The sequence below is a fragment of the Suncus etruscus genome, chromosome 14 (genome assembly GCF_024139225.1).
Source record: "Suncus etruscus isolate mSunEtr1 chromosome 14, mSunEtr1.pri.cur, whole genome shotgun sequence".
Classification (NCBI taxonomy): Eukaryota; Metazoa; Chordata; class Mammalia; order Eulipotyphla; family Soricidae; genus Suncus; species Suncus etruscus.
Window position 1 is genome coordinate 67144786 of NC_064861.1, and position 19180 is coordinate 67163965.

The window sequence follows — 19180 nt, forward strand, 5'->3', positions numbered from 1 at the left end:
ACCGTTCGATCTGTGATTGACAACTTTTAAATCAAGGTCCACCTGTGCTCTTAGTGTTTGTTTTCTAAGACATTCAGACTCATTCATTCCTTAGCAGTAGGTGATACTCCTCAGATCTTGCACAGTTGAAAAATTTCACTTCCAGTTGACCTGACACAATCTGACAGCTAGATGGCTAAACGCATAGTTTGCACACTATAACTTCTTTGGGGAAATAGAAGTGTTTCTAACTCCTTAGCTATGATACTTAAAAGTGATTTTAGAAACTTAGGGTTTCATGCTGATATGTCTTCTGATTATAACCTTAAAAGTTTTGGGGGTCGGAGAGATAGGACAGTGGTAAGGCGTTTGCCTTAGACACGGAAGGACGGTGGCTCAAATCCCAGCATCCCATATGGTTCCCCGAGCCTGCCAGGAGCGATTTCTAGGCATAGAGCTAGGAGTAACCCCTGAGCGCTGCCGGGTGTGACCCAAACCCCCCCAAAAAAGTTTTGGACATATCCCTGTGTAATTTTCTACCCTTCCTTCATTCCATATTCCTTCATTTCATTCCCTCAACATCTCAAGAAAACAGCAACTACATGTCATTTCAAATTACTATGCAGAGAGCTTTTTTAAGTGCCTTTTCTTGTATTGTAAAATTATTTTAAATATTTTATAAAGAAGCTTAGTGGTTTTATGGAATTATCCTGTGAGCTGCATAACACGAATTATTTATTACTAGCAGTCAAGATATATTTCCAGTATAACCTTTGGTATCTTGTTTTAAAATCTAGTTAACACCCTCGGAGTTCCTGAAGGAAATGTCCCTGACCACGGAGCAGAGACTAGCTAATACAACAGTCATGTGTCGACCACAGATTGTTGAACTTTTAGATATGGGAGAGACAACACATCAAAAGGTATCTGCTTTCTATTATCCTTATGTATAAAATAGTTTCGGAAATAAAGTGAACATTCTAGAACAAGAGCTATATAATTTTTTTATTATCTAGGGGCTAATCAGTCTCTTACTGGGATTCTTTGATATCTTCTTTTTGTTCTCCTGTTGATCTTGATTGTTGGGATTTGATAGGAAGATAATTAAAGACAGTAAGTATGAGTTCCTTTGTGGGTATTTTGTGTTATTTTGCCCCACACTCAGCAGTGCTCACGATTCATACATTTTTCCCAGAAGAGACATGCATACATTTCCCTCATTTTCTTCTGGTTCATGTGACAATATAGGTAGACTTCTGAAACCCGCTTACTGTTCCATCATGTCGATACTTTATTTTATTTTATTTTTGGGTCACACCCAGCAGCACTCAGAGTTTACTCCTGGCTCTACGCACAGAAATTGCTCCTGGCAGGCTCAGGGGCCATATTGGATGTCGGGATTTGAACCACTGTCCTTTTGCATGCAAGGCAAACGCCTTACCTCCATGCTATCTCTCTGGCCCCGATACTTTCTTTTTCTTTTTCTTTTTTCTTTTTTTGATTCACCAATTTTATTTAACGGGGGAAGGCAGCACCCACTCTTCTCGGCAGTGAATCAGGCTCAGATCCCCCCAAAATCCTGCAGCCCGAGAGGCTGATACTTTATTTTTCTAACTTGTCTGTCAATCAAGTTGTATTCTTAATATTGAGAAATGTTATTAGAATATAATTAAAATTTTCCTTAGAATCTTTTTGACTCCATATTGTTCTAGAAAATTTCCTTTGAATTACCAAATATTTTTTCAAGCCCTTTTGGCTCTCTTTAGAAGCACCCACTACGAACATGTTAGACTTTTTTTGCCATTCACCCTTACAATCCCCCACCCCCAATACTTGTCGTCCATATTCTGGACACACACGGCAGTGCTCAGCTCAGAGTTCACTCCCAGCATGGTACTCGGGCCATCACTTTCTGTAAATTCTGTTTCATTGTAACTGCACTCATCAGGCTCTATGTGTCTCTTTGCATTTTGCATGTGTGTCACTTTTTCATAAGATTGATTCAAGCTCAGCAGACCTGGGTGTCTTGCAGCATTTGATAAAGCGTCTCTTTTTTGTTCTGTTTTCAAGCACTTATATCTCAGTGATCATTCTCCCCATTTCCCAATTCACTGGTTATTATCTTGTCCAATTGGTTGGCCCCCTAGATTCATGACATAGCCTCCCATTAACACAGTTTTTACCTGTGCACCACAAATATCTGCGGTCCCACAGAAGATCATATGGCGCTCTGTTGAGAAATGTTGATCTAGAAAACCGATAAAACTTTCCTCTTACATATCATCATACCATTACCAGTTATCCACAAAAGTATGATCTTTTTTAATATATTTTTTGTTTAAGTAACATGATCATAGTTGGGTTACAGTCACAAACAGAACACCCCCCTTCACCAGTGTAACATTCTCCCCTCCCCCCTTCCCATCTCCTGCCTGTATTTGAGACAGGCATTCTACTACAATTATTTGTTTTTAAGTTCAGTAAATAAAAGTATGATTTTTAAAATTTAACCCAGATCCTATTTTTCTTAAGTTTAAGAAACCATCCAGTGCTTTTCTTAAGCACCATCCAGTGCTTTCCTCTCCTCCACTCAGAATTGTGATTTATGCCCCACATTTATTTGACCCTGCACCCCCAATGACTATTTGAGTCTTCTCCATTCCATGCTACTCTAGCTCATTTTCTCTCACTTTTAATAAGTAAATTCTTTAATTGAATCACCGTGAGATATACAGTTACAAAGTTGTTCATAATTGAGTTTCAGTACAATGTTCAACACCCTCCTTCACCAGTGCACATTTTATTTGGAGCACCATGATTTACAATACTGAGAATAGCAGGGTTTCATACATAAAACATTCTAGCAACACATACCACACTCAGCTTCTCTCTCCATTGTCCTGGAATTCTTTATCACTGAGTCCCTTCCCCCTTCTATTTGCCCCTCATCCCCCTGCCTGATGTGCCTGCTAAGTTTCTATTGCCTTTGAGCACATTCTGTATCTGTCCCTCTCCTTTCCACTAACTTCACTCAGGATGATACTCTCTAGAGCCTCCATGGAGCAACTATTTACCTTTTTCTCTCCTGAATTCTGACCATGGGGAATCTTATGACTCAAGACTCCCTCTCTCTGAGCCTGCCTCAATAACAGATTGCTTCCTATAAATACACATACTTGTGTCTGTCAGTTGACTCCTGCCTTCCCTGTTTCATGGTGCCCCTAGGCATCGAGGAAATTTCTTCTTGTCAATTCCTTTATTTTAAGATGTGCCACCTGCTTTGTCGATTTATATAATGCAAATCGCATCTGCCTATTGTGGCTAAAATGGGTGAGAACAAGACCTCAATTTGCTGGTTACAACGTACACAGAATTCACCTGGAACTGTAGGTGTCTTTTCTGCAAAAGTCCACACTCCTCTGCATTAGAGATTCTTTTAATCAAATACACATCAAGTATCCAGATATGCAGGACCACATATACTCTTGGAAATGGCTAGATACTATGTCCAAACCACAGTGTTTTAATTACTAGAGTGGTGTGTGTGTGTGTGTGTGTGTGTGTGTGTGTGTGTGTGTGTGTTTGTGTGTGTGTGTGTGTGTGTGTGTGTGTTTTGTTTCTTTGTTTGATTTTTGGGCCATACCTGGTGATGCTCAGGGGTTACTCCTGGCTATGTGCTCAGAAATCGCTCCTGGCTTGGGGGTCCATATGAGAGACTGGGGGATCAAATCCAGGTCCATCCTGGTTCAGCCGCATGCAAGGCAAATGCCCCACCACTGCACCATCACTCTGGCCCCATAGTGTTTTTTATTCTTTCTTAGTTTTTGGTTTTTGGGTCATGCCCAGTGGCACTCAGGGATTAGTCCTGGCTCTATGCTCAGAAATTGCTCCTGGCAGGCATGGGAACTTATGGGATGCCAGGATTCGAAACCTTCTGTCCTAAATAGGCTGCATGCAAGGCAAATGCCTTACCACTGCGCTATCTCTCTGACCCCTAAAAGACAAAAAGTGTTTTGCCTTTTCTTTTTGGGGGGTGGGGGTTGGGGGCGGGGATACCTGGCGGTGCTCAGGAGTTACTCCTGGCTCTGCACTTAGAAGTCACTCCTGGCAGGCTTGGGGGACCATATGGGATGATGGGATTTGAATCGGGGTCTGTCCTGTGTTGGCCACATGTAAGGCAAATGCCTTACCGCTGTGCTATTTATTGTCCAGCCCCTTAATGTTCTTTGCATTTAACCTCCAGGTCTGTGATGTAAAAGGCAAGGGCCTCAACCACTTTATTATTATTATTATTTTTTCCCCTCCTCCCCATCCACTTTTACTATTATTACTCTGGTCCTAAAATTTTTTTCTTATCATTACAAAATTTCATGAGCATGAAATAAAATTTTATTTCATTTGTAAAAAAATGTCCTAACACTGTAAATGGTACTCTCTTCTTCTGGGGAGGGCATTTCTACCTCTGCTAGAATCCTGTGAACATCAACATCCCAGAAATGTCTTTTTTCACTCTCTTTCAGGGACTGAGTCTTGCCTGCATAAACTGTCATGAACCCATGGGGCAGCCTTTCGAGGGGGGGCGGGACACACTCCAGCTCTCTCTCTTTCTCTGGGGATAGCCCCTGCTGCTTTTTCAGAGAGGCAGGGTAGGATCCTAGTCTCCCTGTAGCTGTTGTCACAAACCGCTAGAGACTGGCTGCAACACAGTGATTCTGCCTTCCTGCTGTGCTGTAGCACCAAAGGCTACAGTGGGTGACTGGTGCTGGAGCCCTTCTGCAGGTCAGAGAGTAAACATTGTTCCCTTGCCTTTCGTGGCCTTTAGAATAAAGTACCGGTAGTGGGGAAAGTTATTTGATATGAATCCTATTTGTAGAGGAGAGAGTCTTGGGGCTGGAGTGGTGGCACAGCGGTAAGGTGTTTGCCTTAAATGTGGCTGTCCCAGGACGGTTCACGGTTCAATCCCCCGAATCCCATATGGTCCCCCAAGCCAGGAGCAATTTCTGAGTGCAGAGCCAGGAGCAATCCCTGAGCGTCACTGGATGTGGCTCCAAAACAAACAAACAAACAAAGTCTTGATTTTTTGTTTATTTGTTTGGGTGCCAAACTTAGCTATGCTCAGGGATTTCTTCTGTCTCTGCACTCAGGATTTACTCAAAGGACTATGTGGGAGGGATGCCAAGGATAGAATTCCAGTTGGTTGTGTGCAAGGCAAAATTCCTACAGAAGAAATATTTTCTCTCTTTTTTTTGGGGGGGGTCACTCCCGGCAGCACTCATGTGTTACTGCTGGCTCTATGCTCAGAAATCGCTCCTGGCAGGCTCAGGGGACCATATGGGATGCTGGGATTCAAACCACTGTCCTTCTGTATGTAAGGCAAACGCCTTACCTCCGTGCTATCTCTCCGGCCCCAGAAATATTTTCTCTTATCTGTTCTGCCTTCCATCCCAGTTCTTTGTCTTCTCCTGGATTCTGGGTCAGTGTCTCTTTGTTATCTTATTTGAACTTCAGTGCCCTAAGTATATCTTTGTTGATACAAATTTCTAGTTATTTTCATCAGGCAGAGGGAATCAAATGATTTTATTCACATTTACTGGAAATTGAAACCAAAATTGTTGTTCTTTTTAGCCTGTATCTTTTTAACTAACGATCAAAGTTTCTACTTTCCTTTGTGTTAAAAAAAAGTTGATTATAATAACTTGCTAACTATAACAATTACTGTTTATAGTAATTATCCCCTTTTGAGTGTTTACTATGTCCTAGTTTTTAATATTCATGGACCTGTACAGTATTTTTTCTTGTTCCCAGTCATATTTGCCATTATGTGACGACATTATTATCTCTTCCAACTGCAGTATTCAAAAATTGACCTGGATCAGGCACTCTTCCAGCCCTTTCCATCAGAAATTATCTTTCAGAACTACATGCCCTGTGAAGTCTATGAAGTTCCACTGGTTCTGAGGAACAATGACACAGTGAGTATCTTTGCTGTGTAGGTGCACAATACCTAGATTTTTAAGAATATGTTGAATAAAATGGGATTCTGTGGAAACTTAGATGCATTCTTTTATAGGCTGAGGGAAATAAAGCCCTTTGACTAAGCATATTTTTTAGGAGGTTGAATCATACTTGGCAATATTTAAGGGTTATTTCTGGTTCTGGGATCAGGAGTGACTCTGACGGTGTTCAGGGGATGATACTTGATGCTGAGAATCAAACTGGGCTTGGTTGCATGCGAGGCATGAACCTTAACCCACTGTACTATTTTACAGGTCCCTTTCTTTCCTATTTCCCCCCACCTTTGACTTCAGGTGGCCTTCAGATTTAATGTGAGTCTTTTCTCCCTGTCCATATCTTGTCTTTATGTAGTTGTGCATTTCATGTTAGAGATATATTGGGTTTTATTTGAAGAAAAGATATCAAGTGTTCTGACAATTGCTTTGGAACTTTTTGGACATGCTTGCATGAGAGAATTCCACATGTGAAAGTCAGCATGCAAGCAGCCAAGAGTGAAAGTGCCTAAGTGGGGTGAGGAGAGGATCTCTAAGAAATGCCAAACTTCAGGTAGAGAGACAGGTTGGAATATGTTCAAAAGGCTGGGAAAGTGGAGACACACATTCTAGTAGAGACAAAAACTGGAGAAGAAGTAGAGACTATGAGAGCCTCAAGCCATTGCAGAGGGTCAGGGGACTGGCCATTGTAACTATATAAGAAGGAACTCTTAAATGAGTCACTCCTTGCAGATTAAGGTGGGAGGTGAGAGGTTAGTGACAATGAAGAGACTCTGGCAATGATAGTATATTGATCAGAGCAAGAGAAGCTCCTGAAATAGAAGCTAAAAGCATTGACAGGAAGAAGAAAGCTTCCAAAGTATCTGGGTATTAAGTCCCTAGATCTCTAGAATAGACACAGTCCCCAGACACTAGGTCATTCACTGTCCTCACAGCTGGGCTGCCCACGAACTCTTCCACTGAGGGTCTCTTTTGCCCTTTCCTCATTACATCTGACACCTATTAAGTGCTTTTGGATGAATAAAATCACTCTTCCTTGTCCCTGAATACCTCACTTGACCCACTACAGTGACTGTAGGTGGGTATATTTGCACAAGTCAAGGGCACAGCATATGCATAAATATGTCTGCCAAAGGCTACTCAGTTCTCAGGGGAAACCCACTACTTCTTGGAAAGATGCTGCCAGAATATTGTACCTTCATTGGAAAGTGGGGGCCCCGTCTGGAGGAAGTCCAGCTGCCAAAAAAGACAACTCTTTTTTGGCAAGGCAGATTTGTTCTGGGTGATTGATCCCAGGACACTTGTTCTAGATGCTTCTTCACTGATGCCTCTTCCATACATTCTTAGTTCATGGATTCCAGGGAGGCTGGGGGTGGGTTTGGGGGCTAAGAAATACTTTCTGTGCCTCTCACTTTTTATTTGCTTCATTGATTTAGGTTTTAAAAGTCAGAACTTGTGGGGTCCTTATTTCTCTCTTTGGAACACACTAGATTAAGGCAAACTGGGCACCCTCCACTCCACAGCTAGATTCTGTGTGGGTGCCTTTATAATACTCAGCCTCCAGTTTCACATGAATCTGGGTTCAGATTCCAACTGTTCCATGTGCGGAGTCCTGCAAGCCCCCCGGAGGGGCCCGGCCAGCAGGAATCAGTCGAGAGGCTCACGGACAACCGCACCTTTATTTAGCAGGGCTAGAAGAACAACCACACCTGTAAAAAATCTAAGAGAGGTTAATAATAATGACCTTTGGCGATCAGACCGTTCAAAGGTGTCTTTATTAGGGTTCTGCATCTCTTATATAGAGGAGGAGAAGGGGGCAGGTAAAAGATGGTGTCAATCATACATTTTGGCGCGAAAGCCATGAAACAAAGGCAGTAAATCATTTTCCAGAAGGGAGGGAGAAGCAGTGACATTCTTACAAGCACTCCTAAGTCAGCAGCTTTCAAGGAATTGCCCTATGACCCTAAAGTAGGGCTTGTAGCCCACTTTCCGGAACTCTCAGCAGTTTTTATGGTGGGGCAAGCTTTGTTGCATTTAGCTTTTAACTCAGGAATGTAGTTAAGGGGAGACTTGGCTCCATGGTATCAGGCAGTGTCTTCCTCCCCTAGGCTGAGAAGTTACTTATTTCTTGAAGGTTGCCTTTTTCCTGTTGGTATATGGGCTTATAGCAGACAGCACTTAGCACTGAAAAAATGGCAGGGAGTTTTGCAAAAGTAACCACTGAGTCAGTCACGGTAGCCAACATCCATGTCCTGGCTGGAGACCCTGAACAAGTCACAGCATGTCTCCAGGCCATGGGGACAATAATAGTGTCTATATCAGTAGTTGATTTGGAATATCAAGTAAGGCAACAAATGGACAGTACTCAGTTCAGTGCCTCTCACAGTATGCATTAGACTTAGTCATTGTTATTGATCTAGTGATTAGCATTGCTGGCATTTTCCCTAGCCTTGAGCACACAGTGATGTTTTGACTGAAGCATTCCTAACCAATGTGCCTGGTGTCACCGAGCATGTCAGAAATGACAATGCTGTGCCCATGACCAGCAGGCAGCTCCATTCTCAACACTTGTGCATGTCCCTGAAAGTTGGATTCCACTGTTGAGAGTTGGGACAGTTCTTCTGTTTTTTACTTTTCATTTGAGACTTTTCATTCAAACTTGAGTAAAAGTTAACTTTCCTCCTTTATTTATTATTTATTTATTTATTTATTTATTTATTTATTTATTGCTTAAGAAAAAGCCCTGCCTTCCCCGGGCCACATGCCTGGGCAAGCCGGTGAGTTGGGCCCCTTTGTGGAGCTTGAAAGTACCCTGGGCTTTCCCCCATTATTCATTCAGCTCCTTAGGGAGGGTCTGGGTGGGGCCCTGAACTTCTGGCCTCCCAGCTTCTTGAAGGATCTCTTCTTCCTGGGAGCCGGGAGTCTAGCAGGAGGGGGTTTGGCAGGTGGCAGGCCACCGGCACTAGGCCACAGGCCTAGTGGGGATGCGGGGCTTGGGTAACCCCAGCACCCCTCTACCACCTTGCTCCAGATCTCCAGGGCTTCCCTGGGCCACATGCCTGGGCAAGCCAGTGAGTTGGGCCCCTTTGTGGAGCTTGAAGGTACCCTAGGCTTTCCCCCATTATCCATTCAGCTCCTTAGGGAGGGTCTGGGTGGGGCCCTGAACTTCTGGCCTCCCAGCTTCTTGAAGTCACTGGTAATCTCTGTCCAGTCTATATTTTCAAAATCGCGCGGGGGCTATAGCCCCCACGCACACAAGAAACATTAATAGTACTCACTATCACTGAATTATGTTTTTATATATGCATAATGTCCATTTTGTACTCTGCCCTTTTGCATACCCCTTCATAAGATCATATTTCTCTTTAACTTCCTTAACTCCTATCATCATTACTCCTCATTTTCCATTTCTAACTTAAGTACTGTAGAGTCCTAAGTCACAGATCAAAGTGGTGCCCTGGAGTTAACACCCACCCAACTATTTAAAAGGCATAAAAAGGACACTTATGTCTCTTCAACATTTTATGGGTGTTTCCTTTGACGGCTATAGCTTTTGCTGAATATTTTCTTATACAGTGATGATCCCCCCCCCATGTTTTTTATCTTCTCTTTGTGAACTGCTCAATATGAAATTTGGTGTGAAAGAATCCCTCAGTTTAATGCTTATGTTTGAACCAAGTCTTGGGTATTGTTGGAAATGTTCTTACGCCCCCATATATCTGATAGCACCACGTGGCTTTATTTCTTGTTTACTTAGGCACACTAAAATGGGAAAATACTATACATACCAATAAGTTCTTATCTAATAGAGATGGGAACACACAAATCCTGTAGTGCAATGAGACCTTACACCCTGAACATTGACATAAAGACCTGGTACAGGCCTCAGAAGAATGGGCATTCTCCATTCACCCCTGATCTAGAGAAGACATCTACGAAACATCCAAGGTTGTGTATAACATCACCTGGAGGCATTCCTCTACCAGGGAAGACCCTACAGCTGTTCTGACATCGATCTACTCAAAAAAGACTTCCCTTAACACTAAGAAGACTTAACAAAAACAATGACCTGCTTACTGGACAGGGCTTGCTGTATTGCCCCTTAATTGTGAGGTTTGTCTATAACATCACCTGGAAGCAATCCTCTACCACGGAAGACCCTACCACTGCTCAGACATCGTCCTGCTGAAAAGAGACTTCCCTTAACAATGAGAAGACTTAACACCGACCTGCTTACAGGACAGGGCTTCCTGCATTGCCCTTTCATGGTGAGGTGAATCGAGAAGACATTCCACATCATGACTTCAATTTAGGATATGCAGATTCTAGAATCTTTAATACAGAAACATGATACCAACAACAGAGACTGTGTGAAAAGTGTGTTGGCACTATGGACAATGTCTTGGATAGGACAATAACTTGCCTGAAGCCTAGAGTTGGTCTTATGCCAGGAAACTTCAGGGGTAGGATCTCTTTGTATTTAGGCCAAGGTTATTCCTTTCCATGCCTCTCATATTTTGGTGGGCCTATGCAAACAACAATTGCCACTCTAACACCGTTTTTACTGTGCTCCTTTGACTCTAATCCTTAAAATGCACCCACTTAAAATTTGAGGTTAAATGCACCCACTTAAAATTTGAGGTTAACTTAAGCTAATATGCATGTACATGGAAATGTAAAAAATACTATGCCTCTAATGTTTAAGGAGTTACGTAAGTTTTATGGCTTTAGATTGCCTTGTGTGCTGTTAAGAAATATAATGTGCTCGCAGCCGCCAGCCACCCTGCGCGCGACCCCCCCCCCATAGACTGCAGAGGCCAGCCGCGCCAACGGGGAGTAGGGACCCCCAGCGTCCATGGTGAGTGCACTCTTTTAGGGCGCTCACACGTGGACGACCCGCAGCCGCCAGCCACCCTGCGCGCGACCCCCCCCCATAGACTGCAGAGGCCAGCCGCGCCAACGGGGAGTAGGGACCCCCGGCGTCCATGGTGAGTGCACTCTTTTAGGGCGCTCACACGTGGACAACCCGCAGCCGCCAGCCACCCTGCGCGCGACCCCCCCCCCATAGACTGCAGAGGGCAGCCGCGCCAACGGGGAGTACGGACCCCCGGCGTCCATGGTGAGTGCACTCTTTTAGGGCGCTCACACGTGGACGACCCGCAGCCGCCAGCCACCCTGCGCGCGACCCCCCCCATAGACTGCAGAGGCCAGCCGCGCCAACGGGGAGTAGGGACCCCCGGCGTCCATGGTGAGTGCACTCTTTTAGGGCGCTCACACGTGGACGACCCGCAGCTGCCAGCCACCCTGCGCGCGACCCCCCCCATAGACTGCAGAGGCCAGCCGCGCCAACGGGGAGTAGGGACCCCCGGCGTCCATGGTGAGTGCACTCTTTTAGGGCGCTCACACGTGGACGACCCGCAGCCGCCAGCCACCCTGCGCGCGACCCCCCCCCATAGACTGCAGAGGCCAACCGCGCCAACGGGGAGTAGGGACCCCCGCGTCCATGGTGAGTGCACTCTTTTAGGGCGCTCACACGTGGACGACCCGCAGCCGCCAGCCACCCTGCGTGCGACCCCCCCCCCATAGACTGCAGAGGCCAGCCGCGCCAACCGGGGAGTAGGGACCCCAGGCGTCCAGGGTGAGTGCACTCTCCTAGGGCGCTCACAGGTGGACGACCCGCAGCCGCCAGCCACCCTGCGCACGACCCCCCCCCATAGACTGCAGAGGCCAGCTGGTTGGCACAGAGACCACACCACCCGTTGCCTCAACTTCCAGGCCCCAGAGTTCATCCCACCTGACCCGAGCGTAGACTGGGGAGGACATTCCCTAGTACCTAGTGGGCCGGAGTCACCTGCCCAGCTGGGACAGGTGGGACGAATAGACTAGGTGAGCTTGGGCCTGCCCCCTGGACCTTTAGGTAACCTAGAGCAACCTAGCCCTGAGCCCCAGAGTGGACCGGAGACCCCCCCTAGGGCTGAGAGCAGCTACCGGGAGGGCTTGACTGGGGGAATTTCTTCCGCGGTAACTCGGAGGAGCAGAGCTTCATTGACCCCCAGATAAGGGAGGGAACAGAGAGTCAGGCTCAACAGCGCCCGCAACCAGTGTGGCCAGAAGCGGAACTACACCTGCTGACAGAAATTAAGAGGAAGACTGACTTCCAAGTAGTAGAGGAGAGGAGAAAAAGGAGAGGAGAAACAGTGCCCCCCACCACTGTGGTCAGGAAAGGGCCAGTACTAGCTGCCAACAAAAGGGGAAAACAACTAACCAGGCCACATAAAGAGTACAGGAGGATCAAAACCTCAGCGAGTTCACCCAAAAGTCCCTCTAGAACCACCCTCAGGGAGGGAACCAACTCCCACACCACAGGGGATCAAAACAGGTGAAAATTAGAAGCACAGCACTCTAAAACACACCATTAAATACAAAGAAGTATGCGTAAATCAAGGAGATCACTAATATCTGGAAATATGGTGACAAACTCTTGCAAGCTTCCAAGTCCACCAAAACGCACAGATACACGCGATGAAGACCTAAAAGCAGCCATGAGGAAGGAAATGCAAGAATTAATAAAAGGAATGAGAGAAACCCTAGCTATCGAGTATAAGAAATCTATGGATGAACAAATCAGCCAAATTAAAGAAGAAATGTTAAAGAACATGAGAGATTCCATACAAAAAGAAGTGAAGGAATTAACAGACAAAGTAACAAGCCTTACAAGCAGAAACACAGAATTGGAGAAACACATTGAAGAACTCGAAGGAAAACTGCAAACAAAAAATGATCAAGAAACCAACAAAGAAATAAAAGGCAAAGCACTGGAAGGAAAGGTCCAGTATCTAATGAACAAGGACAAAAGAAACAACCTAAGAATTGTGGGTATACCAGAAGGGGAGGAAGTAGGGAAAGGGGAAGAACAAGTAGTCAGAGAGATAATAGCGGAGAACTTCCCCACCCTCTGGAAGGATACTGCAATGCCAATACAGGAAATAAAAAGAGTTCCCAATAAGATAGACCCCAATAAACAAACACCAAGACACATGGTAATCCAATTGGCAAAAAACAAAGAGAAAGAAGAACTCCTTAAAGCAATAAGGAAGAAAAGAAACCTCAAGTACCAAGGTAGGGACATAAGAATCAAACCAGATCTCCCATTTGAAATAATTCAAGCAAGAAGACAATGGAATGACATATTTAAACGACTGAATGAAAGAAATTTCCAACCTAGGGTCCAATACCCAGCAAAACTTACATTCATATGGGAGGATAGACTAAAAACATTCTCAAACAAGAACGAATTTGAACTATTTGTGCAAACAAAACCGATCCTAAACGACTTACTCAAAGACGAATTACACAATCCAAACCCCCGATTGTAACAAAAACCACCCTACACAACACAACTACACAACAATCCTCTCTCTCAATAATCTCCCTAAATGTTAACGGACTAAACTCTCCAATTAAAAGACACATAGTAGAGAACTGGATTAGGAAAAATAAACCGGACTTCTGCTGTCTGCAAGAAACACACCTACAGATGCAGGATAAGCACAGGCTTAGAATAAAAGGATGGAAAGTAATTATTCAGGCCAATGGAAAACAAAAAAGAGCAGGGACAGCAATTCTTATATCAGACCAAATTGCATTCAACCTCAAGAAAGTGATCAGAGACAAAGAGGGTCACTACTTACTGATCAGGGGAACATTAGATCAAGAAACACTAACCCTGGTCAATATCTATGCACCTAATGTAGAGCCAGCAAAATATGTGAGGCAACTACTGGCAAACCTGGAGAAACACATGAAGGGAAATGTGATAATAGCAGGGGACCTCAATACTCCACTATCACCACTGGACAGATCCACCAAACAGAAAAATAGCAAAGAAATAAGAGCTCTGAATGAAAAATTAGAAGATTTAGGGCTAATAGACTTATATAGAGCCCTCCACCCCCAGAAAGCAGAATACACATTCTTCTCAAGCCCACATGGAACCTTCTCCAGAATAGACCATATATTACGATACAAAGCCAACCTATATAAGACCACAAAGGTAAGGATCATTAGAAGTACCCTCTCAGATCACTATGCCACAGAGCTCAAAATTGAGGTCAAGAAGAAGCAATGGAGAAAAACTAATACCTGGAGATTAAACAACATGCTGCTCAACAACAGCTGGATCAAAGAACAACTCAAGGAAGAAATAAAAAGATTCCTTGAGACAAATGACAATGAAGAGACAACATGTCAAAATTTATGGGACACAGCAAAAGCAGTAATTAGGGGGAAACTCATAGCAATACAGGCCTATGTCAAGAATCAGGAAAATAACAAAACCAACAGTTTAAAAGATCACCTCAAAGAATTGGAACATCAGCAACAGAGAAGTCCAACCACATCCAGAAGGCAAGAAATAATAAAAACCAGAGCAGAAATAAACAACATAGAAACCAAGAAAACAATACAAAAAATCAATGAGACCAGGAGTTGGTTTTTCGAAAAAATAAACAAGATAGACAAACCACTGGCAAAACTCACCAAAAAAAAGAGAGAAAACACCCAAATCAGTAGGATCACAAATGAAAGGGGAGAGATTACAACAGAACCCCAAGAAATACAACATATCATGAGATCATATTATGAACAACTATACTCAACTAGGCTAGAGAACCCAGTAGAAATCGATAGATTCTTGGAAAAACACCCTCTTCCAAGACTGGAAAAGGAAGATCTAGAAATCCTAAACAGACCAATCACCTCAGAGGAAATTGAAGATGTAATTAAAAAACTCCCTAAGAACAAAAGCCCAGGCCCAGATGGATTTACAGGTGAATTCTATCAAACATTTCAAGAAGACTTACTACCACTTTTCCATAGGCTCTTCCAAACCATAGAAAAAACAGGAATCCTCCCCAACTCCTTTTATGAGGCTAATATCACACTCATTCCCAAAGAAGGCAAAGACACTACCAAAAAAGAAAACTACAGACCAATCTCACTAATGAACATAGATGCAAAGATACTCAATAAAATATTAGCAAACCGAATCCAGCACTTCATCAAAAAGATCATACATCACGATCAAGTGGGATTCATCCCAGGAATGCAAGGTTGGTTCAACATACGCAAATCAATCAACATTATACACCACATCAACAACATGAAAGACAAAAACCACATGATCATATCAATCGATGCAGAGAAGGCATTTGACAAAATCCAACATCCTTTCATGTTAAAGACACTCAGCAAAATAGGGTTAGAAGGAACCTTCCTCAAGATAGTTACAGCTATCTATGAAAAGCCTACAGCCAACATTATACTCAATGGTGAGAAACTAGAAGCATTCCCACTAAGATCAGGAACTAGGCAAGGCTGTCCACTCTCTCCACTCTTATTCAATATAACCTTAGAAGTCCTAGCAATAGCAATCCGACAAGAGAAGGAAATCAAAGGAATTCAAATTGGGAAAGAGGAACACAAGCTATCTCTCTTTGCCGACGATATGATGATATACATCGAAAACCCTAAAGAGTCCACAGTAAAACTCCTAGAAACAATTAACCAATACAGCAAAGTGGCTGGTTACAAAGTCAATACACAAAAGACAGTAGCGTTTCTATATACAAACAATGAAGTTGAGGAGAGAGAGATTAAAAATACAATTCCATTTAAGATAGTATCAAAAAATATCAAGTATCTAGGAATCAACCTTACAAGAGAAGTGAAAGACCTATACCAGGGAAACTTCAAAACACTCCAGAAAGAAATTGAAGATGATCTAAAGAAATGGAAGAACATCCCATGCTCATGGATAGGTAGAATTAACATAATCAAAATGACTATCCTACCCAAACTCCTATATAGATTTAATGCAATCCCTATCCAAATCCAGACACAATTCTTTAAAGAATTAGAACAAGCATTCACAAAATTCATCTGGAACCACAAAAGACCCAGGATAGCCAAACAAATACTGAAAAACAAGAAGCTGGGAGGCATCTCCTTACCTAACTTGAAACTATACTATAAAGCCATAGTAATCAAAACAGCATGGTACTGGAACAGAGACAGGACATCAGACCAGTGGGTCAGAACAGAATTCCCAGACATAAACCCCCAGGTATATAGCCAACTAATATTTGATAAAAGAGGCAAGAATCTGAAATGGAACAAAGAAAGCCTATTCAACAAATGGTGTTGGTACAACTGGAAAACCACATGTACGAAAGTGAAAATCAACCCATACCTTACTCCTTATACAAAAATCAACTCAAAGTGGATCAAAGACCTTGAAATCAGACCCGAATCCATAAAGTTTATTGAGAATAAAATAGGCAGAACACTCAAAGACCTATATATCAAAAAGGTCTTTGAGAATGGAGCACCAATGGCAAGAACGTTAGCATCAAATATAAACAAATGGGACTACATCAAACTAAAAAGCTTCTGCATGGCAAAAGAAACCCTGCTTAACGCAAGAAGACAGCTAACAGAATGGGAAAAAATCTTTTCACTCGACATATCAGATAAAGGGCTGATATCTAGAACATACAAAGCACTCAGAAAGCTGAGCCCCCCAAAACCAAACAAAGCTATAAAAAAATGGGGAGACGAAATGAATAGACACTTCTCTGAGGAAGACAGAAGGATGGCCAACAAACACATGAAAACATGCTCACCTTCACTCATCATCAGGGAGATCCAAATCAAGACAACAATGAGATACCACCTTACACCAGTGAGGATGGCCCACATCAAAAATAATGGAAACAACCTTTGTTGGCGGGGATGCGGTATGAAAGGAACTCTCATCCACTGCTGGTGGGAATGTCCCCTAGTCCAACACCTATGGAGGAAAGTCTGGAGAGTGCTCAAAGAACTCAGAATTGAGCTGCCATTTGATCCAGCAATTGCCCTCCTAGGCATATACCCACAAGATGGAAGGACATTCATTCCAAAATACGTATGCACCCCACTATTTATCGCAGCACTCAGTATAATAGCCAAATCTTGGAACCAACCTAGGTGTCCAACAACGGATGAATGGATCATTAAGATGTGGTACATATACACAATGGAATATTACATGGCAGTTAGAAATGATACAATCACAGACTTTGCAGCAACGTGGATGGACCTAGATCATGTTATGTTAAACGAAGTAAGCCAGAAGACAAAAGATAAACACAGAATGGTAGCACTATTCTGAAACACCTAGAACATATATTTTATACACAACTAATACCTAACAATCATATAACAGGGTTTAACAGGGTAGAAACTCCGATCACTGTAATAGTCAACATATACGTGGGAGCAGTGTCCAAAATACATGAAAAAGGAACAATGCAAACTCTTGACTGCACATTATACCACAAGGAAAACAGCAACAACAGAAACAGCAACATGGAGAGAACAGGTATGTAACCAGACTCCTACAACAAAGGCCCACAATAATCCCTTAGAGATCGTAAACAGGAACACAAGTATAGAACACCGCGGGAAATCACGTAATGCAATGGCAACATACCATAACACTACGTTTTAATCCCTTTACCTTACTATATTTTAAAAATAACCTCTCAGCTTTTCTTTCCACAGGCGCCCTTAGATACAAAGGGCGGACAAACTAAGATGGCAATTCGGGATACCACACGAGATACCATACCTTGCTTGCACTATGAGACGGCCACGAGAAAACTCTTTAACATACACTTTATCTCTAGGTTAAACCTTCTTTTAGGAATCGAAGCACGTGACCAGTCAGACCACCAAAGCAGTACCTGCGATGTACAGACCTAAACTACAGGCTCTAGTCATCGAACACATTCAACCAAACCAGCATTCCCTTGCTATTCTCTCCTTTCTTCTCTCTATTTTTTTTCTCTTCTCTTTTCTTTTTCTCTTCTACTCTTCTCTTTACTTTTTTCCCTTTCTCTTCTCCCTTTCTACGGTATTTTCTCTTTTCTCTTCCTTCATACTCCTCCCATATACCTTCCCCTTTCTCCCCCCCGGAAATCCAACTATCCCTTCACCCCTCAATCCCATCCAGATCTCCCACCATATTAAAACTCTCCACCCTCAGTCCTTAATCTTTTAGGCATCAAGATCGACCTCCTACCCAATGAACCAGTACCCAGCACCCAAGCGAGGGGACACCCAACCGAACCCACACATCGTCTCCTGCAAGAAAAGACAGCCAACTCCCCTGTGGACACATGCTGCGAGACCCTCCCTACCAACTCCCCCTAACATGGACTGTTTCTTGAAACCGGACTTAGGTCCAATAGTATCCCCAATGCAAGAACTCTTCCAAGACCTCCCAGCTGCAAATTTTTACCAATCTGAAGGGGGGCAGGGGGTGTGATTGGAAGATGCCTGGGAACCCACACACCACAAGAAAAATCCAAAAGACAATGGGAAAACTGTACTTCCAACATAGGCATAAGACCTGTAATACACCAACTCTTTACCTGTTCTCTCCCAAATGCAAAGTAGTCTTTTGCACCACGTTGGTCCTTTAAAAACTTCGCTAACTCATTTTATTTTTTTTATTTTTTTAATTAACTTATTTATTTAAATGTTTGCCTTACATATACATTTGTGGGCACATACACTTTTATTTCCTTTTTTTTTTTTTTAAATCGTCTTTGGGTATGTGACCTATCTCTGTTACCCACTCTGTCCACCCCAAATACTCCGACATATAATGGAGCACCACTTCCCCCTGCAAAGGCACACTAAATAAAGGGGAAATCTTACATATTTAAAAAAAAAAGAGCTCTTATCTACTAGAGATAGGAACTCATAGTTGTTTACAATACAGGGTTATCTCCTACCTTGAAAATATGTCAAGTGGAATCAACTTAGACCTCAGGTGATTAGATACCATTCAACCAGCCTTGAACCCTGGATCCCAGACATAGAAACGGCACAGCTCCTCACAACAGCTGTAAGAAACAATCTCCATCTGGGACAGCCTTATTACTGCAGGGTCAACAACAAGGGCCAGCTCTAACATGATATCTCGACAATGAGGAAAATGTGAACAACTTGACCTTAGAGCAGTTTAGCCTACCTCACCAGCTAACAACAAGACAAAACCAGAAGACGCGGCACCCTTTGGTAGGTCCAAAAGCCAAGATCGTGATTTACAGATGACTGGATACTAGAACCACGACCAGACTGTA

At 43.3% G+C, this 19180-nt stretch overlaps 1 protein-coding gene across 1 annotated transcript in view; it reads left to right on the forward strand.

Annotated features, from left to right (window-relative positions):
- Positions 1–19180, forward strand: part of HYDIN (HYDIN axonemal central pair apparatus protein) — a 263378-nt gene that overhangs the window by 1380 nt on the left and 242818 nt on the right. The window contains 2 exon segments of the mRNA XM_049786325.1: positions 777–902; positions 5832–5951. Of these exon segments, the coding sequence (XP_049642282.1) occupies positions 777–902; positions 5832–5951 (246 nt within the window).